General features: G+C 36.0%; 1 protein-coding gene across 1 annotated transcript; it reads right to left on the reverse strand.

The window, feature by feature from the left end:
* Window positions 1–390: 390 nt before the first annotated feature.
* Window positions 391–15,933, reverse strand: LOC5571619 (glucose dehydrogenase [FAD, quinone]). Its single transcript, XM_001659764.2, has 4 exons — window positions 15,311–15,933; window positions 6,367–6,590; window positions 1,450–2,267; window positions 391–1,123 (listed from the first exon to the last, which is right to left on the reverse strand). The coding sequence occupies exons 1-4, from the start codon at window positions 15,931–15,933 to the stop codon at window positions 713–715; spliced, it is 2,076 nt and encodes a 691-aa protein (XP_001659814.1). The 3' UTR covers window positions 391–712.
* Between the last annotated feature and the right edge of the window lie 6,518 nt (window positions 15,934–22,451).

The following is a 22,451-nucleotide window of genomic DNA, read 5'->3' on the forward strand; positions in this document are numbered from 1 at the left end:
CTAGAGGTATGCAATGCCCTACAAATGTTCGTAATTCATTCAATTTTGTTCGAATCATACTCCATTATCAAAGTTACCCCAAAACAGAAAACCAACTTTCGATTATATGAAAACTTATATATCCATTCAAAATGAATCTTTTGCCAATTTATCGACTGTAATCGATAGCTAGGATGCCAGTACTTGTTTTAAAAATATAAATTGTAAATCTTAGAAACAGCATGCAAAAATATTCAAGTTTTCTTCGAAAAAACTATCAAAGTTACCCCGTTTTACGGTAACCATTTTTGCATTCGTATATCATCTGGCAAGTACGATAATACTATATGCCCAGGGAAATCAAGGAAATTACCATTACGAAAAGATCCTGGACCGACCTTCAATCTGGCTTTTCTCTGTAACCGCGGACTCTAACCACTCGGCTAAGGAAGGCTCCCTAGTAACATATTGATATTCTAGACATTTTCAACAAGTTCAAATAATGAACTAAATTTCAGCTTGTAAATATAATCAAAACAAATGAAATTCTCTAATGAAATCTTTTAAGGTAACTACAACTCTATGAACGACGATTGGCAATTACGTGAAATCAGTCTAAGAATTGAGGCACGTTGCCAACTCACATGGCATCTGAATCTGAACCTTTCTAACGCGTTGTTCTATGGAAATGAAATTTCTTGGCCCGCCGACTTAAACTCAAACACTTTTTCTTCTATCTGTATCTTTTCGAATGTTTATCCGTAATGGATGATTGATTTCTACTGCCAACATCTCTTCTGAATCGATACGGTGAGCTGAAATAACTGTCATACAATTGCGGTCCAAAATCATAACCATATAGACCGTCCGACTCGTAATCTTCAATAAGCTTTTCTGTTCTACTCGGCAATACAGGTCGAATTTTCTCAACACGAGTACCAATCGTCCCTCGTGCCAGATCCTCTTTAATCAAATCTGCTGCCTTTTCGCCGATAACGAAACTAACAGCCGCAGTGTGCGCTGCCGGTGGCCCTGGAACTATGCCAATGTCCACAACTCGAAGTCGGCCAATTCCATACACTCGCAACCGTGGGTCAACGACGGCTTCAGGATCGGTAGCGGGGCCCATTTTGCACGTTGCGACCTGAAATAAACCGAGATTGATAATTATCTGCACAACTAGTTTACAATGTCAACGGGTTGAACTTTTAATGTACGTTCTTTTACACAAGGAAGTTAGTAATTTCGAGAAAGAGAGTAAAAAATGCTAATCACAGTGCAGCGTATGGATCAACATTCTTTCACCTCTTCCTAGTGGACTGGTTCTGATGATCAAAACAAGTTCAATCAACTCATTAAACGCCAACAGTTTCCCATGCAACCGGTATGCAATGTCGTTCAATGTTGTTATGCAAGTCATTGCTCACGAGTAGTTCTTAAGCTTGATCGATTAAGGCAATCATTCCTTACCTGATGATGAAAGGTAGCAGTAAGGGTGCGTACATGGCAGCGCCAGTATTCGCGCGTGTTGAATTCGTACTGTTCGCAGCCCGGTACTTTGCGTGAGTAGAGCTCAACGCCTAGTTCTCGGAATGCAGGTTGTGAAGTTACGCGAATTGCTTCCATCATACCGTATACCAGTGCTTCAAGGTCACGATCATCCTCAAAGTATTGGTAGTCGAATTGAGGATGAGCGAACGGATTCCTTGACCGGAGGCGCAGTTTTCCACGCGTCCGAGGTTTCAGTAGCATTGGCAGATATTGGAAGGATCGAACATTTCGGATCGGTCGGTAGTATCCATCGTACGTTTCGTTAGTCAGACGGAATGCGAGGAATGTTCCTGGACCAGAATCGAAGTCAATCGATGTGAAGGCTTGCATGATTTCCACGTCGGGCAAACCAGGATCGGGACTTTCCGCGAAGGGTGTTTTCAGGTACATAAGACTCTCAACAGCGTTGGTCGTGAATACACCTTGCCCATTTATCAGTCTTACAATGTTTCTGAGATTTATATTATCGTCCAACTGAATGTAGTTGTCGATCGGTTTTCTGACTAGATACACAGGGCCCAGAACACCTGGATGCTCGTACAGAATTTCACCAACCGGTGTGTCATGAAGCACCGGAATTCCATGACTTTCAAGATGATCACGTGGCCCGATTCCTGACAGCATCATTAGTTTTGCTGACTCGAACGCTCCTGCCGAAAGAATCACTTCTCGAATAGCTTTTACGGTAAAGTATTTTTTGTTTCGGGTGAATCGAACGCCTCTGGCTTCTTTGGTTTCTGTAAAATGAATATCATAATTAAATTATTCAATTTCGTTTAACACGTAAATACCCAGGACGAACTGACTAGTTGCAAAAATGCTATTACTTGGTGGTTTCTAACACTTTTAGGTGTATATTTCTATATAATCAAAGGAAAATGTTGGGTTAACAAGTGCACGGTGCCTCCCTTCTATGAACCCTCCCCCTTCTTCAGACAGCCAAAAATACGTGACTTTTGTTTTTATTTTTCCAAACTGATCAATTCTATGTGTAAATCCATTTGTCTAACATAATTTCTACCCAAGTAACCAAACTGCAAATTGTGCAAAAAAAAATGTGTATGTAAATGAAGCAAGCAATATTGTGCAACTGAAGTCGATTTAAAGAGGGAAAGGGCCCCTTAAATGTCGTGTTAATATTATGAATTATAACTTTACTTTGTTATGGCTGCAGTGGGACCCTTTCCCACTTCAAATCAACTTTATTTGCAGTTAGCCAGTATTACTAGCTTTATATAACTACACTGTTTAAATGCATAAATTGCGGATTGAGTAGCACGGTTAGCTAGGTAGTCTTCAGGGATAAGCAATAAATCACTCTTTATAATTAGTAATTAAATTTTCGACTCAAGAGTTATCAAAAGGACTTCAATATACTTGTAAGATTGTACATCAAATCTTGAAGAATCAATCAAATTTTTATTGTTAGGTAAGTTTGCGAAGTAAATTTCATTCTATACGCAGATACTAAAGAATAATTTGAACATCATTGAGGCTATTTTGGATATTCTTGGCCATCCAAACTAGTTATGAACTTAACGATCTACGTGCCTAAATGGCAACTTGTACTCACTCTACAATAGCGGTAGACATCCGTTGATACCCATAGAGCCTATAAATAATGCAAATTTACGTTTACTGTATTATTTAGATATTTGAATGTGTTCAGAACGTCTTCAATACATTTTTGAGGTATTTCCTAGAGTTCTGTACATTCGACAACATTTTTTATTCACGTCTACCAACAATATATATAGTTTAGGGACGCTCAGCCTAAACACAACACTACAACGATTTTTTTTTGCGATTCCGTTGCAAATCAATCAACTTTTCATTGATAAGATATACAACATAATGGCCTGCTTTTTCTAGCAAAAAAAAAAAAAAAACAATGCTGAAAAGTGCTACGTTTCGATCATTCGAAATAGAAGCATGAAACGAGCTCACCATTATCGACAAGTCTGCAACAAATCAATTTCAGTTTCGACACCAACACATCTAACGCACACGAATGAAATGTCCAAAAATGAACGCGCACTAATAAAAACATTAAACTTTCAGAAGCGCGATATCCGAATCTTACTGCAGAACAAACAATACGATGAAAACTAATTTGCTCGCTTCTTTCTTCTCAAGCCACTGGGAGCGATAAAGAAGCAAACTTTACCACACGCAATAATCGAACCGAACTTTGGAAGACTTTCATACACTTTGATTACAATAACTCGCAGCTTAAAAAAGGCTGGGGACCACTGAGCTCTTCAACCCAACTTTGCTTTTAATTCTGGATAAACATTCTAAACAGACTTCATAGGGCTTTCCTTAGCCGAGTGGTTATAGTCCGCGGCTACAAAGCAAAGCCATGCTGAAGGTGTCTGGGTTCGAATCCCGGTCGATCCAGGATCTTTTCGTAATGGAAATTTCCTTGACTTCCCTGGGCATAGAGTATCATCGTACCTGCCACACGAGATACGAATGCGAAAATGGCAACTTTGGCAAAGAAAGCTCTCAGTTAACAACTGTGGAAGTGCTCATAAGAACACTACGCTGAGAAGCAGACTCTGTCCCAGTAAGGACGTAATACCAAGAAGAAAAAGAAGGTCTTGAATACACACTTAAATTATTTTACAGAAATCCGTTAATTTCACCGTAATCTCAACAGCTGGAAAGTTCGGTGAAATAATCTAACGCAGTACGGTAAAATTCTACAGTTTTCGGTAAAAAAAACACCGGAATGCGATGAATTTCGACGAAATTATGGTGTTTTATTTTACCGAACTGTTCAGCTGTTGAGATTACTGTGAAATTCACGGATTACGGTAAAATTATTTAAGTGTGTAGATCTATTCAAATTTTTAAAAATGTCTGAAAATTTCCCAGTCAACCTATATATTGATTTTTATGTCAAAATTTCGGTAAGTTGAAGAAAATTTAGGTGTGCTTCAAATCAATTATGTGTTTTTGGGATAATTTCAAGCTTTAAATAATCAAAACTACCGAACTGAACACCAAAAAATATCGGAAATATTTCTACATAGTAGTTGATTCAATTTTAGGAACTTTCATCAAACACCTTAAAATGTTCAAAATGTTGGACTAACACAGTAAATGGTTTATCATCGTACCTAATATTACAAGTATTAATAGCAACGAAAATAAACTGCATGCGTAGAATGACCCGAAATTATGGTAGAGCATATAGTTCAAAAAATCTTCATAGCAACTTGAATGGCATGTATGGTTCAATGATCATATCGACAGACATCAACGTCATTGTGAGTTTTTATGGGCATATGGATGTAGAATTTTGGCAGAACTTGTAGGTATTGAAGGTCTCAACTAAGAACTTTGAATGACGTAGATTATCGAAGATCATACATAAAACGTTCTTTAACCTTAACACAGTTAAACAAGACCTGAACTATACATAGATTTTCTTAGAATTCATAACAAAAAACATTGTTGAATACGCAGAATTCTATGAAATACCTTCAAAGGTATTGAAAACCATCTCAAAAATTATTATCTTCAGTGTCTTTACAATCGAGACTTTCAGCCAATCATTGGTTCGTCTCCATAATTGAGTTCTACAAAATATCTTTCTAATACAGTAACATAGTAAAAGCCATTTTGCATTATATTTCGGTACTGCGTATAAATTGCAGTAGACAAAAAGCCATAACTTCAGAGTAGTTTGGATGAACTAGATTATTCAAAAAGTTCCAATGGCATACCATTTTTTTTGAGGATCTATGAATAGCATGAAATTCATTTCGCAAACTCACACAACAATATTTTTTTCTTTTTTGTTGACCATTTAGGGTAAGTATTCCCTTAGTTGTGGTAGTGCCGTTTTCACTGATTTTATTAGGCAGCGTCCATTTATTACGTAATGCTAAAATTGAAAATTTTTGACCACCTCCCCCCCCCCCCTCAGTAACGCTTTTTGTATGAAAAATTTCAAATTTTTGTATGAGCCATAACGCTTGAGCCTACTCCCCCCCTCCCCCTAGTGCGTTACGTAATTTGTGGATGCCGCCTTACATTATCCACAGAACCGACACTGCCAATCAACGTATTGGCTTGTTGATACACGGAGTAGTTGAAAAGAGCGTTCAAATTGCTTTAAAACTGATGAAATATCAATAAAATTGCTAAAACTTGTCTCACTTGTACCAATAGTGGCGGTAAAGTGTTCCCATAGTGGAGGATCCCATAAGAAAACGTATACCGCAACTATAAAGGAACAGTTAAAAATATACCGCAACTAAAGGAACAACGTACCAATAGCGGAGGTATTATTTTTCACTGACATGCCGTGGATTACTGCGATGAAATCAATTTTCTCATTGAGTAAATGGTCGTTACTTCCTGTTACAACATTAACATGTTCATTAATTGCGCATCTTTAATTTAGGCGGTTAAATGAAGTTCAATCGTGCTTAGTACCTTCACTATTGGTACATTTACCCTAGGAGTTGTTATAAAAACTTACAAGTATGTCGGAGTCGTTATGATATATCGAATATCAAAACTTGAAAGAATTTTCATGCATAGTGATATACTGCTTGTCTGTGATTAGTTCATTTAAAATGAGTAAATTCATTTAAATAGACATGCGAAAATTAACAAAAATATGCCATGTATTTGACTTTCAGTAAAAATGGGAAGATTATTTAAAGGCGACAGGGACTATGCACTTGTTTGCACAAATATCCCCATGATTTTAAATAAATTTATTCCTGAGAACTTAATAAAAAACTCCGATCGAGTGCATTTTTAGCTAAATGAGATTGTCCTGGGTATTCACGGGTTAATAATCTTCATGCTACTGACCTGAATCAATGAGCAACCGGGTGACCCATGCCTTCGTGAGAATGTGTAGATTTTTGCGATTGGCCACTGTTGGAGGCAGATAGGCCGTTCCGCTTGTCACTCGCCATCCCCGGTCCGTATTGGCCTGCAAGTAAGATACTCCTATGTGCTCGCCGGCGTTGTAGTCCAAGTAGCGATATCCTGCCTGCTGTGCACTGCGGACAAAAGCATGGGCAACGCGCGATCTGCAAATAAAGAAAAGCCATAATCACATTTTAATTTCATTATGTTAACAACTCTAGAAGGACGATAATGCGTTGACAGGCCAGGTAAATTAATTTACTTCGGAAAGGTCAAAGACGGTTCCTCGACCTAAAGGACCCGGCCACATATCATTCGACCGGTTCCTTATATGAAAAATTGATTTAAGCCGCTTTGCAACTGGATTTCTCTTGCCTCCATAGTGCTGCACATCATTTTTCAATGTACGCAACTTAATTGTGATAATTTATTCAATTGATTTTGGAAAAATAATGAAAATGACTGTGAACGTGATTAACAGTACGACTTAATGACACATGATTCACGTGATAGAACTATACTAAAATGTGTTCTTAAAGTTCTAATGAACATAAAATGCCATTTTACATCAGACGGCTGCATCCCAAGTACTACAAAAATTGATGATAGTTGTACATAGCCTAAATGGCATGATACTGCAAACTATTAGTAACAGGAAGATGAAACTTCCTTCTTTCCAGATAATAAATTTAGATAAATCAATATCCCATCAACAAAGAAAGTCAATCAAACGCTTATTCAATACGCCTGCATCCCGTTCAAAACCATGCATTATTATGCCACCTGGAGCCGTTTCAGATGCACAGACCACCATCAAATACTGCATCCACTGTATGCTATACAGCAAAGAAATGCAGTAACGGAATTTTCCACATACCAGACTGGTGCGCACAAGAGAGATAGGCTTCTGGTAAAATATTTCGTAATTCTCTAAGCTGCGATTTCTCAACTGTTGCGAACTGGTCGCTATAAAATTACTGGTACAACACGTTCCATACACTTCGATCTTCACCTACTGAAGTCATGACCACTCTCTACTAGGCTTAGCCCAGATTGTGAAGCCTTATTCTGAACTGATTAATGACGGATTTCAAGCCAACTCGATTGGCAGTACCCTCTCAGAATGTTATTGTACTTTGTGGGTACAAATATTACATAATTTTACGCAGTTTTACATGTTTATTTTTTTTAAAGTAATCTAGACTAAATATTGCAAAAGGCAAAAGTCGATTTTTTATTGAAAGTAATATTAATCAGATACGACAAGAGTTACAAAAAAGGGATGTTTGGAGGGATTTAAGAAAATAATTAAACTTTTACAGTGCCCGTTCGATTAAGGCAACATGCCAATCATTTTCGTATCGCCTAATTCGTACCAAATCTAACAGTTGCTTTTATTGAACTTTTATCACCGTAATAACGACCACGAATTAAATTTATCTATTTTGAACATGGTAGGCCACAAAAAGGCCCACAACAGAAGCATTGAGATTCACAGAATTGGAGACATAGAAATGATCCATTTTTTGTATATGCATTTCCATGTTGCCAAAATCAAGCCGTCCCAAAAACGAAGCGTTTCAAAATCTAACGGAACTGTATTAAAAAACCAACAACTACAATCTGTTCACAACCTTTAAAGTCAGTTTTCGTAGGACGTATGTTCAGAATCAAGAGATTTTTTTAGATAGGTAATATGTATAATAACCTAAAAGTTTGCCATATATCGCAAAGTTAGCATATCTAAATAAAGCAATTTTTCTAACAAAAACCTTTGCATGTCTACAACGAAATAAAAAAGAGCTGAAATAATATGTTTATAAATCCGCTTATAATATCCTTGCGTTCTAAAAAATATTCACTACACTTTTTGAATTTATGGAGAGATTATTTTGCAAGCGATTGACGTGGCTGGCAATGAAAATTGTCATGTCTTTTCAACTCTGACTTCCGATTCGACAGCTATTTATCCAAAATAGTTTTCCATAAGTAATTGGAATTAGAGTTGTAAAGTAAAAATCAAAAAAGCTTAACCTTGCATAGGTTCAAAGTATTCCGTCGCAATTGCTGCAGATACTCATTGATACTGACAAATTAAATACTGAGATATTGTGTATTTCTTTCACTACTGGACTGCGAAGCGCGGCTTCGTAAGTGCGAAAATGCGAATAAAAGTCCGAGATTGCATCGAATCATGTTGGTGTCTTCAGAGCACTTTTTCTTTGGACAGCGATGAATAACCCCGCTGAAGACACCGACTCGATTTGATGCAATCGCGCACTTTTATTAGCGTTCCCGCGCTTGTAAAAACTTCTGCGATAGTTCAGTGGTTAAAGAAATGCGCAATATTTCGTTGAAAGTTTTACTAGAAATTCCTCTATAATTTTTTTCAAATATATAAAAAAAGATAGCTAATTCTTTCGTAGATTCAGCAAAAGTCCTTCAGAAATGTTTTCAAAATATGTCACAGATTGCGTCAGCAATATTTCCTTACAATTTTTTGAAATTTTGGTTCACACTCTCAGATTATACAAGAATTATCTACGAAAAGTAATTTTGTATTTCTTGTGAACGAATCTTCAGAAGAAATTTGTTGAAAACCTCCAGGAATACTTTTGCTTCCGAAACAAACATAGCAGTTAAAGCATTTGTGGAGAAACATTTAGCTAAATAAGTGGGGAAGGGTTTATTAAAATATTCTTTTTCAGGGCCTTCCTTAAATTATTACATTTAAAATATTTTTAGCAGTTATTGACACAACCCAAATTTTGGGATTGAATTCTTGTGCATTTCGAGGGTTGTCCTATTTCCTTCATAGATGCTAAATTCCCTTAAAAAGATTGATGAAACTTATTGAGAAGTTTGTTTGTTTATTCATTAGAGAGGATTGAATTATCTAGCACCTTAATGAACGAGCCACTACAGAGTGCGAGAGATAAATCACCTCAGTTTAAGCATATCTCAATAAAGCCAAAATAAAATCTTCACAGTTGTATCACAACTTTTTATAGAAACTGCAATAGATTTTCATGCAGGAGCTCTCACATGATTTCTATTGAAGTTTGAAGATACACAACGCATATCCAGAATTTCCAGCATATATGTTTTGCAACGATCTTTTCAGGGGAGTTTCTACCAACATTAAGGAAATATTATTATTATTCATCTTTATTGACGTGGCTCTGTGCCCGTGTCGAGTTCGCCACTTATTAAGGAAATACAAGAAGTTTTGATATAAAGCAGTACGTATTGTATGTATAAGTATTTATGAGCATCCATTATTATATATCAACCAAGAGAATAATGATGGAAAAGAAATTGCTCAAAATATTTCTAAAGCAGATGATATTCGATATAAACCAATTCATAGAATCATCGTTTTCTACAGGAACTTATTTTCTCACGCTTAAAACCTATATGTTCCCTCAGTTAAACTTATAATAATAGCAGTCACTCCCTCCCACCTATCTAACAACCCATACATTCTTCTGTGTTCTTTCTTCTTTGCTCTTTAACCTACCCTTTAATCTCTACGAACATAGGAGAGGACTATTACAACTATACAACTATTCTTATAGTAATTCGGGTAGACACACGTCAGTCAGCTTTACTATAAAAGGGCCAAAAATTGCAGTCGTAGAAAATGTTTCATCAAATGTCAGCTAAAGGAGTGGAGATATCGCAGTTTTGAGATAATTTTTAGCCCTTAAGGGGCCTAAAATCATCAAAACAAGCTGGAAAGCACACCAAATGTTTCCTAAGTTACTAAAATCGAGAAAACTGCACATACGCCTTTTGCGCCACACCTAAACCTTCACAAAAAATGCTCATTTTTTCACCGGATGTTATTTTGAGATCGATGATCATATACCACTTTGTAAATTTTGACTACGGAAGATTTTGATAAATAAGCCACACCCTAACGTATGGTTCCTGATTTCTGAAATTAAATCAGGAATTCTTAACAAAAAATAAATATTCTGCAAAAATTTCCTCCAAGATGTTAATGAAGTATGATCTTACATTACTGATTTTACTATAAGACATGTTCGGCAATATTCTTAAAAAATATCGCCAATATTTTTGAATTGAACAATAAAATAGTCAATAAAATGTTTAGGAAAACTTGGTTTCCACATGAATTTGTCCGCCATAGTATTATGTGGGATTCAAATACCTTTTAGTACAAATTAAATACGTTTCAACGTCAATTATTGTTCGTTACAGAAGAAACGAATTAAGTACAATATTTTTTGAAGTATAGCTTTTGTAGGATAGCTTTTGTAGGATAGCTTTTGAAATTTTCTGTCTGATCGTCGAAATCTTTTAGAAATTGTACGTTGAATTTTTGAATTTCCTGACAGGAATTTATTACTTTTTTCTGAATTCAATTTAAGCTAAAATTATCCAACACTTTTTTAAAGTTCTTCCTTTTTTGTATAAATTGAATATAAAAATGGAGTGATTTGTAGAGCATTATGTATTTTTTTTGTATTACAATTTTTGGGAACCAAATTTCCAAGATATTGGCAGTTTTTCGTACCACGGTATATTTTGCAACAAAAATATCGAAAAGTTGTGCTCATCATACACAACCATTTGCTGGTTCTAGCGGTAACCAATCGAGCGACACTTAACCTTCGGGCTGTCGCGCTGTTGTACTTTGTACACCAGTTCTGATTTATATGCTATGATTTTGTAACAATGATATCTATCGACACCAAACCAAGAGGTATTCCTCAAGACTCTTCTTTAGAACAATACTCAACAGTTTTTGTTTACAGTATGACTCTTTATAATGCGGCTAAATAAAAAAATGTACATAGAAGTCGCATAATAATGAGAAGATCACAATTTTAAATCGGTATATCTCATAATCCAGATAATTTCGAAACATGGGTCATCAGTAAAGTTGTTCTGGAGGTAGAGCGCTATCTGATGGTACCTCATTTATTTCGGAATTTGACCGCTAGGTGGCACTAGTGGGCATGAAAATTTTACTTTTGTTCTGCAGATATTTCAGGATCCTGACCATTTAGAAGGATGGCATCTTCGGCAAAGTTGTTCAGTAAGTGAAGGACTATCATTGTTCGAGCTAGTTGATTCAAAATTTTGCCACCAGGTGACACTAGATAGCGTGAAATTTTTGTTTTGCTGATACTTCAGGATCCTGACCTTTTAGAAAGATGGTATCTTCGACAAAGTTAATGCGTAGCTCAAGGATCATCATTATTTAAGCCAATCTCGAACTTCAAGGATTAAACAAAGAAAGGATTTGAGCTACTGAACAACTTTGCCGGAGATGCCATCTTTATAAGTGGTCAAGATCCTGAGATCTACCAAACAAATGTTTCATGCTCACTAGCGTCACCTGTTGGAAAAATTAATAATCAACTAACTCGATCAATTATAGCCCTTGAACCACTGAACAACTTTGCCGAAGACGCAATTTTTCTAGGTAGTCAGGCTCCTGGGATATTCGCAAAACCAAGCGTGTTGTACAAAATACAACGCGCGACTACTCGCGTTACAAAAATTCGCGCGACAACCGAAAGGTTAATGGACCAGCTTCCCAAAAAGCTGTCAAAACCAAATTTTCAAACATGTTTTTAGATGAAAAGCGAAGTCAAACAATAAACTGCAATATCAAATAGTTAAAAACACATACCAACATTTAAAAAGAAAATTGTTTTTCGTCGTATTTTGACCCTAATTAGGTGTACATTAGGGTACGACCTCTTTTTCGAAATGTCTCAAAACCAAACATTCGTGTGCTCTTCAAATCACATAAAAATGTAAACCTCAAATATTGAGCCAACAATATTAAGATTTAGAGGTGGCGCAAACGACTTGAAGGTGAATTTTCAAGTTTTGAAATATGACCTTCAGTGAAGTCTTCATAACTTTGTATTTTTTCAACCAATTTTGAAGTTTTCAGCATCATTCTTTTCAAAATTGAATTAACGAAAAGATTGCCGAACGTCAAATTTGTATCAAATCAAAACTTGTCTTAGTGAAAAGTAGTTTTCTCCAAATTTTTACTATTTTTACTGAAAAAAATCATTTTACATTGACCATAATTCATGAAAACTTAATCGATTCTTAATCTTTTCACATGTTTTTGAAGCAAATTTAGTAGGTTTTAAATTGTGGGTACAACAAGTTGCTTTAAAAATAGTTTTGAATTACTTATTTTGCCAAAACTGGCCGAAAACATGAATTTTCATAATAGAATATAATATTTTTCAAATTTTTGTCAGTTAAACGTTAATTCCAAACAAACATTTCAAAAGGGCACATCGACATTGGTGAACATTGGCTTTGTAAGATACTGTTGAGCCCAATTCAATTCGACTAATACCACTATCAGGAAGAGCTAACACCAATCGTTCTTATAATGGTGTTAGTTTACGTGGGCGGGCTGAAAAGAGATCAACAGCAACGTTTCTGAAAAAAGGCTCAAGACCTCTTGGACCCTTTTTAAATGTTTGTCCAGAATTCTTAAGCTGAAACTGATTTTTATCATTTGTTAAACCTTCAGAAAGTTCTTAGAAGCAAATTGTCATAAATGTATACCATTTTTTTTTTTTTTTCAATATTTGCATTTTCTAAATTTGAAGTTATAACAAGATGCGTCATAAATATTAGTTCATTAATAAGAATGTAATTTCCGGCAAAAAATAATCAGCAATTTGAAAAAAATGATTATTTTTTATCAAAAATGATGGTTTAGGGTAGTTTTTGTTAAATAAACTTTTTTTAAATTGAATCCGTTGCATACACAATATGAAAACCACTAAACTAGTTTCGAAGTTATGTAAAAAGATCTGGAATCGAATGAGTATTCATGAAGCTATGGTCAAACAAAGATGATTTTCTTAGTAAAAGGAAGAAAAAATTGGAGAAAACTAATTTTAATCAAGACTAGTTTTGATTTTAGAAAAAAATATTACAAATTTAATTTTAAAGAGAATTATGCTAAGAGCTTCAAAATTGGTAGGAAAATAACAAAGTTATGCAGACTTCACTGAAGGTCATATTTCATAACATGAAAGTCGCTTGCGCCACCTCTAAATCTTAATATTTTTGGCTCTGAGGTTTGCATTTTTATGTAATTATAATTTAAGAGAGCACAAGAATTTTTGGTTTTGAGACATTGCGAAAAATAAGCCGTACCCTGGTACATGTCCAAAAGCCTTAATTTTTCCTTTTAAACTCAAGTTTTTCATCTTCACCAAAACTTGCATAATTTTAGTTTTCAGCATAAATTTTTCTGGCTGGTAACTCATTTTGACCTAAATTTTAATTTCCCGAATGCAAATTTATTTTCATCTGTCATTAATCCCATTGAATTAACAGCTATTATTGTAGGTACGTAAAATAATAAAAGAACAGCTTCTTCATATCATAAAAATCGCTTTCTGTCACTTCTTGCGGAGATATTGTCTGTTTCATTCGCAACAAAACGCGCCGCCAACTTTCGAACAGACTGAAAAAATCGTCGCTAGCAAACCAATCAAAGGAGGTGATTTGTCTTTATGTTGGCAAGACTGGTGAAACGTCAAATGCCTGAAAATAAATCAAAGGAGGTGATTTGCAATTGTGTTGGTAAGACTGGTGGAACATCAAATTCTCAACGGTTTCTTGGCTGGCGACGATTTTGGCGAAGATTTCACCGGCGACGATTACAAATCGTCGCGTCCGATAGGGTGCAAAATTTACAATATCTTACTCAAATTCACTTTTAAGTCTAAGGAACCCATGGAAGAAGTTTGCCTTAACATTCGTTTTGTGAAAAAGTTTAGGGCCTTAAAATGTAGAATGTGTAATTTTTGCCAGGAATTTTTTAATCTGGACCACTGTGCAAAAGCCGGATTTTTTCATCGTGCTCTGAATCGTCATTTTACCTGTTTTTTTTACTTTATAAAATTAAATACCAGGTAGGGTAGATGTACCAGTTATGGACACAATGGTTCCCTATTTCGCCATATGTGATCATTTGATTATCTTAAAATTTTTAATCATTCTTTGTGTTTAAATAGTTCAATATCAAATATGTCTTGATGTTGAAACATTCAAAAATATTGAGAATGTTAAGGTGAAGATGAATCGTAGCCAAACTCAAAATTTTCAAGAGCACAAATCTGGAGAACCGAACACCTGTTCGGGCTGAAAACATAATCGATTGGTCACCATCAGCTAGTGACCAATCGATTAAGTTTTCCGCTTAAACGGATGTTTGGTTCTCCAGATTTGTGCTCTTGAAAATTTGAGGCCTGGCTTCGATTTATCTTCACCTTATAGCTTTCGTGAAAACACCTATGGCCGAATTAGAAATCAATATTGCCATAACTGGTACACTTTCCCTAGATGTTGCAAAATTAATAGATTTTTTGTTTCTCCCCTAAAAATGTTTTAATGTTCAATAAAAGAGTATTTCTTTTTCTAAAACTCCTTCGTACATCCCTTCTTTGTAGCTCTTGTTTTAAATTATGTATATCTATTATAAAAAAACGAAAAAAAAACCATTGCCCCTCTTCAGATCATAGCTCTCTGTGCTCTTATCACTTCCACATTTTTTAACTGAGAGCATTTTTTGCCGACCAGTTTTGCAATTGTATATCGTGTGGCAGGCACGAAGATACTATATGCCCTGGGAAGTCGAAAGAATTTCCATTACAAAAAGATCATCGACCAGCGGGTTTCGAACTTACGAACCTCAGCTTGGATAACTGCGCGTTTACTATTACGACTATCCGGACCATTACCAAATCTACAAAGTTTCATAACATTCTGAGAGGAAGCTGCCAACCACGAAGACGATTTGGCGTGAATTCCGTCTAATATAAAAGATATAATGTTGAAAATTAAATGTTTCACTTACCTGAATGGACAGTCTTCCACCGACAGTGGACCGTTCTTTCCATGAAATCCATTGTTATCAAAATCTCTAATATTTGCACGCTCCGCTTTTATGTGATATGGAAGGATTTCATCCCAACTCCAGCCAGGATTTCCTGCCTGAGCCCATCCGTCGTAATCCCTCCGATTCCCTCTTGTATAAATCATATAATTAATTATAGAAGACCCTCCCACACCTCGTCCATGTGGCCAGCTACATTTCCGATCGCGCAGTCCTTGGCACGCAATCCGTTGCACTTCGCTCTCGTACGCGAAATTATAATCCGTCGCCTGAAGATTAGGTGCTGACAGTGGAATATCAGTGAAAATGGGCAACTCCCCTTTGCCGCCTTCCAGAAGCAGAACCGTCACTTTGGGATCTTCGGTCAAACGACTGGCCAGCACAGATCCAGCCGGCCCGGCACCAACAATCACAAAGTCATAACTCTTCCGCAGTCTCGGTTCCCCATACCAAATACCCCAGAATCGTGTGAAATCTACATAATTTCCGATCGTCAAATTATCACTTTTGCTTGGACTGAAGCACTCAACGGTTATCACCAAGATCGCGATCGCTACAGCAATCGTCCACGTTAGTCTTGCCATATTTTTGGCAAATTGCGCGCCACTAGACGATTAAGAATTCTCCGCACTAGCTACTTCAGTTCACAGATCTGCGTCAGACATCCTTTCAGGGGGTGCACTGAGCTCGTTTTTGGTGCCACACCGTTGTGGTCAACGTTCGTGATTAAACTGCACTTGCACTCTGCATCATATAGTGCAATCAGGCCTATGGGTACCTTGTCGTGAGATGCAGTTTGCGTATTCTTGTCAATACCCAGCGATAGTCTGCGGAGTTTATTTCTTTCCCGAGAAAAAGTTGCCCTGTCTGGTTGGTTATTTTGGAAAATGATCGCTCAGAATCAGCAGCCACGGTTCACTTGCTGTCGGGGTTTTGAGAAGTGGTAAATGGCGTACCAATCATTCAGAAAGTGGCAGCAAACTGAAACGTTTGTTCAATACGGATCATGTGGAAGAACTTTGCAGAAAGGTAGGGTAAACTAGTTGGTAGCAATGAGCTGTAACTGGTTGAACACAAAAGGTTTTAGTTAACTTTTTGTTGACGTGTGATAATCAAGGTTATTGTGATCGTTTTTTTGGACAACTTTGCAATGTAGAATATTAATGTGTAAATATTATTTCTAAAATTTGGGAATGCAGGCTATGTATAGTTCTTGAGAGATTAAACAAGATCATAACCGATGAAAGTCAGGCAATCTTCGTACTTTTAAAATGAGTTTGTTGCTTTCCGCTTTAAAATGTACCTAAACTAAGTAATGTAAATTAAACTAAGCTAATTACGACTGAAATTATTTGGTAGTAATTTTTAATAAGTTTTCTTCAAAGATATAGGTATCCATGAAACCTTTTTTTTAGTGTGAATATTTGGCTTGCCAATTTACCGAATTTGTTCTTCCTGTACGAGCGTTTCGGCAAGACACAATTCTCGTTTTAATATTCCTGATTCCATGCCGAAATTAATTAGCCTTCGTTTATCCATTCGCCAAAACTATTTATATTTTAACGATGTTTCACATTTTAAGAAGAACGGTAATGTTGCACACTGCGCTAGCAAATTTAATACGCTTATGGATATCATGAAGGTTCCAACACCCAACCAAAACGGTGAACGCGCAGTTATTGGACAATATCAAGCTGAGAGTAGTTGGATCGAATCCAACCGGTCGTGGAATTGTTCGGGTCTTCACTTCCCAGAACATAGGGTAACACTTAGCTGATCAATTATCACTATAACATTGGGAACACAATGTAAAAAGTGTAACATAAGGGAATGGACGGAGAAATGAACACCGTGCTGTTCTCACAGCAGCAAATCTGTCAGCAAGTTCTGTCAGCAGCAATTTCCATCCCAGTCTTTAGGATTTGAGTGAGGAAGCAAATGGTACCGACACTCGTGGTCAGTATTTCCGAATTCAGTGCATGTCAGCAAGATATCTTTAAGGCATCGTACACAAAATTGAGAGGAGAAGAAGGGGTTTCAGTTTCCGTTACTTTTTGTTCCAATAGGGGGTTACGTAACAAATTTGCAAAACTGGCGTAAATGCTTTTGCAAGAGGATATATTCTTGTTTAAAACGAAAAAAAAACCTTTCCTGTGCAACCTTCTTTTTCTAATAAATAATGTTTCGAATTTATTAGAAAAATGCGGGGGGGGGGGGGTGCTTGTGTAACCCAAGTAACATTAGTAGACTAGTAATAGCTTAGTCAACTGAAATGAGTATGTTTAAGCTGAATAAACTGTTATTCAGCTGAAAATGTTACTTGGGTAAGCGTTTAAAGGGATAAAGGGAAGGGAGAGAAAACCTCACGTATTGTTACTCATTGAGTCATAAATCTCGATGTTTAACATTACATAATTTGAGTACCTTGTCTAACTCCAATTGGTGAATCAATGTTTACTTCCAAATAGAAAAGAAAAGAAATATAAAGAAGAGAAAATATAATCATTATTTAACTTGTGACGACAAAAATAAACGTTTGTTTAAGGTCGTCTTGGAAGGTCTCTGAAATAAATGACTCCCCAGTCCAAGTAATCATAATGAAAAAGAGATCTTAATCTGGCAATCGGCAAATAGCTCTTTCTCAAGAAGTTTTATATGATCCACTTTAACAAAATGATCTTAAGGTGAAGATGAATCGAAGCCAAACCTCAAACTTTCAAGAGCACGAATCTAGAGAACCGAACATCCGTTCGAATCGATTAGTCACTAGCTGGTGGTGACCAATCAATTAAGTTTCCAGTTCAAACGGGTGTTCGGTTCTCCCGATTCGTGCTCTTGAAAATTTGAAGTTTGGCTTCGATTCATCTTCACCTTAATTGGGTAAACATTTTTGTTAAGAATAAGAATATTGTTTTATACCCATGGGAACATTCCTAAAGCCTAAGGTAAATTTCCAAAATCCCACTTAGCGTCGCAGATGTCAACAGAAATATCTGATAAAAGGTGTTTGGTCATTAAACCGATTGACGTTAGGCCGAATTATGTTGGACCGAAATACGTTAGGCCAAAACCTTCAAAACTCAATTAGAGCAGTTCTTTCAATGACTTGTTTGTGTTCTTTTATCATTTCAGTGAATTGAAAAAAGCAAGCGTGAGCCTGTTCTTGTCCATTATGGTAGCTCAGCGTTGATATTTTTATCGGAGATTCTCCGTTTCACTATTGGAATTGGCATTGAAATTACACTGTTTTTAAACCATTGCACATTGGGCCAGACCGCAAAATTAGGAGGAAAAAAATCTTTTGACTATGAAGATGATTTTTTAGAACAAAAGTGTCTTCGGCAAAATTGTTACTTTGATGAGGACTACATTTTGACATTAAGTGAGATTAGGTGGTCCAACAAAATACGGAAATATTTTTGCCAACTTTTATGCTTTTCAATTTAGCGCTTTGAAGTGTTCTAGGAAGTTGTTCGAAGACGCCAACCTTGTAAGTCTATCGTAGCTCTTGCTATGGCGTTTTAAATGATGAGGAGTAGGAAGGTCCATCAAAAATTGATATATTGCCCATAACTTTTTTATTTCAAAATCTATAAAAAATTGCGTATTCTACAAAGTTTTAGAACTAGTTTAGAAACGCCTATTTTGGTGAAAGGATTCAATGATTCTATCCATTCGTTTATGAGATATGACCATTTTCCTGTGACTCAGTGTTTTTTTTTTCTTTTTTTGATAAGACTGATCTTTCGAGTTTTGCTGTGTGATTCATAGAAATTTTAGTTACTCATATATTAAATTGTAAGTTTTCCTTCTTCTGCATATTGGCTATTCTTTAGAGCTATGCGTTCATACTTATGGTGGGAGTCTTGGCTACCTACAATCTCATGAGAGATTTTGTCTTCTTTCAAATATTGGTTGTTCTTTCAAGTAATGTTGCTTCAATGAATAGTTTTTGACATCAAAGTTTCCGTCATTTTATCCAATATGTTCCTTCTATTAAACATATGCTGTTCTTTCAGATAATATCCTTATATTTAAGGTGAAGATGAATCGAAGCCAAACCTCAAATTTTCAAGAGCACAAATCTGGAGAACCGAACATCCGTTTGTTTTGAAAACTTAATCGATTGATCACTAGCTGGTGGTGACCAATCGCTTTAGCGATTTTAGCGCAAACGGATGTTTGGTTCTTAAGTGGTTCTCATCAAATCCCGCTGGATTCCCGGGACGTTAGAACTTATATCCGGGGAATCGGGATATCCCGAAATTTCTCAAATCCCGGGATTTTTTACCCAGGATGGACACTCTACCCCGAATATGGCACTACCCAAAACGCCAAGAAAGCATAAGAAACTCAATTAATTACGCCTTCCAAAGTTCCATCGTCCCCCTCATCAAATACTCATTTTTTGTATGGAAACTTCTCAAATGTTGTATGGATAGCCACGCTTCCCCTCCCTAATTGATACGTATTAGAACATGAGCAGATAGCTGTGTGTGTGGTTCATTATGAAATACCGTAAATTCGGGTGAAATTGATCACCGTGTGACATGGTGACTCTATTTCTTCCCAATGGAGTACAAATATCAATGTTACCTGCAGTTAATGAACTTTGTTCGTCGTAACTATTGTAGAATTGTGTTTTGTGAAGCTTTTTGCGTTAAAGAATGTTTATGTCTATGAAAATAATAATAAATTTCAAAATCATGTGCGGTGCAGTATTAACAAACATCCATTAACTTCTTGTTCTAAACAAGTATTTGAACATGGTATAAATCTGAAAATTTGTGAGGATGCTTAAGATGTATCCCCAAACCAGATTTCTTCACCAAAACCCGTACCAACTTGCTCATTCGGTTGAAAAAAATGGAATTCTGTTAGATATCAGGAAATTCCTTATGGAATTGCATACATTTAGGCGTTTTGTTCGAATATCGAATAAGGTACCGCGGGGCAAGTGGGTAAATGGGGTAAGTGAAAAGAATTGATTTATTTTGCTGAATATGTAAATTAACGTTTTAAACTCATGCATAAACCTTTGAGGTCATTGAGAACAATACGATAGGTAAGAGATTTCTGAGATTTTTCAGCCACAATTGCATAATAGAGCGAAAAATTGTTAACCTGTCAACTGTTACTCCGTAACAAGTTGGCGGCGTACAATCTTATTTTAATATTTTCAGTGGAAAAAAGTTGCGAAAAATAATTTCCTGTACCACTTCTTAGTTGTCCTCTGTGACAGTTTCAAACTGCAATAAAAGAAGTTTTAGAATTAATTTGACGTAGACCTAAAATTAACTAAATTTAAACACATTCAATTTTCTTATCAGGTGGGGCAAGTGAAAAGTTTATCATTAGAGATTGAATTTGTGTTTTCTCTTTAAGTAGCCATAAGTAAACATGGTTTGCAATTATCATAGAAAAACATAACGTGCTGATAATTCAAGAAACACTATACTCAAGCGTTAAAAGCTATTAGAAATCATGGAACTTCTCTAAAAGATGTTGCCAAACATTACAATATTAATATGTCTACTTCGGGCAGCCAATAGGGTCCTAAAGCCCTGTCCCAATTTTAGTGCCAAACGCTCAAGTTTAGGCCAATAACACATGTTTACTCAATTTTGTCATGTTTTCCGTTAGTTTGAGTCCAAAAAACATTTTTTTTTAGATTTTGTCACACACCTTGGCTTAAACTCAAATTTTGGGTGTATTTTGTTTTCCGTGTCCCTTCCAAAATGTCAGATAGGAACAACCCCAGTTTTAAAACTAAAACCCCTGTGGTGTTTTTGTCGACTAAGCGAACGTCAAACATGATCTTAAGTGTCAAGGTTCATTTATGGACCCAATTTTTAAATTAACGTTCAAACATAATTTATCCGTTATTTGAGCGAGAAAAATTGCTAAAGTAGTTGCAGTAAGATGCTCTTTCGTTATATTGAATAAAAACAAGATTTCATTGAAAATTTTAGGACCCAATTGAAAGGGATACGTTGACTGAAATGTTGCAATATTAGAGAACACACGGAAATCTCGTGGAATGTCTATGTAAAGCTAGTTCAAAACATAAAAATGGAGTATAGGTCTATCCACATAAAAAAGGTTCTAAATACGTTATTGAAGGATTCCGTTTGATTTTTACCCAAGAGTTATCCGACGTTATATCCGACTTTCTCAAAAACAAATAACGAGCGGTGGAAAGTCTACAGAGCAGAAATGCAATTGCTGTCCTATAATGTAAGAACCAACATTGGAAATGTTGCAGTTATAATGTTGTCGAATCATTTCAACTAACATAACTGAAGAGAAGAAAATTAAAGTGAAAAGAATAACATTTTCTTTGTTTACATGTTACTTATGTTATTGTTCATTGGGAAGTCTTAACAAATGTTAAAGCTAATGAAAATCATGAATATAATTGTTTGTTTTAGAATTTATTGTTCAAAACGGTAAACTTTTCACTTGCCCCACTTTTGGGGCAAGTGAAAAGTAAGGAGACATTTTTCAAAAACATTTTCTGTACTTTTTTCTTCAATTTTTCATAAAAATCAATTTCAGCATGCTGCTTACATTTGGTGGGAGTCAAGCTAAAAAATATACACGACCTCATTTGTTTCAATTTAAAGTCTCTAGAATTTGAAGAATCTCAACTATGCGATTTCCATTACCCACTTGCCCCACGGTACCTTATCGTATTGTTAAGAATTTTGTTTTTCTGCATTCAGTTGTTTGGCATTGTCAAAATTATAGGAAACAGACAAGAGAAACCGTGAAAAATGATCAATTTCACCCGAAATTACGGTACTAAAATGGTTCAAATGATATTTTCATAACTTTACTGGTAGGGGCATACCGAAGTGGACAGAAGGAGCAAAGCGGATAACTGCTAAGAGCTAAGTTGAAGAGAACCGTGATTACTGGAGATTTATCAGCCGTTTAGGTTGAGGTTTCAGATAAGACTAACTGTCTTGTATATCCGTGTTTCGTTAGAGCCCTTCAGCTACCTGATTCGATCGCCCAACGAAGCAAACGTCAAATGGTTTTTCGATTGCGCTAGGGGTGCGCAAGTAGGATGTAGCAGGTATGAATAACTGAAATGGTT

The sequence above is a fragment of the Aedes aegypti genome, chromosome 3, assembly GCF_002204515.2.
Source record: "Aedes aegypti strain LVP_AGWG chromosome 3, AaegL5.0 Primary Assembly, whole genome shotgun sequence".
Lineage (NCBI taxonomy): Eukaryota > Metazoa > Arthropoda > Insecta > Diptera > Culicidae > Aedes > Aedes aegypti.

What these genes read in the sequence shown, in the direction of transcription:
- LOC5571619 (XM_001659764.2), bottom strand. Translation starts at nt 15,933, where the DNA reads ATGGCAAGACTAACGTGGACGATTGCTGTAGCGATCGCGATCTTGGTG. An exon ending in GTGGAAGACTGTCCATTCAG is followed by an intron (nt 6,591 to 15,310) that starts GTAAGTGAAACA and finishes CTTTATTTGCAG; the next exon opens with ATCGCGCGTTGCCCATGCTT. An exon ending in CTGCTACCTTTCATCATCAG is followed by an intron (nt 1,124 to 1,449) that starts GTAAGGAATGAT and finishes GGTTTATTTCAG; the next exon opens with GTCGCAACGTGCAAAATGGG.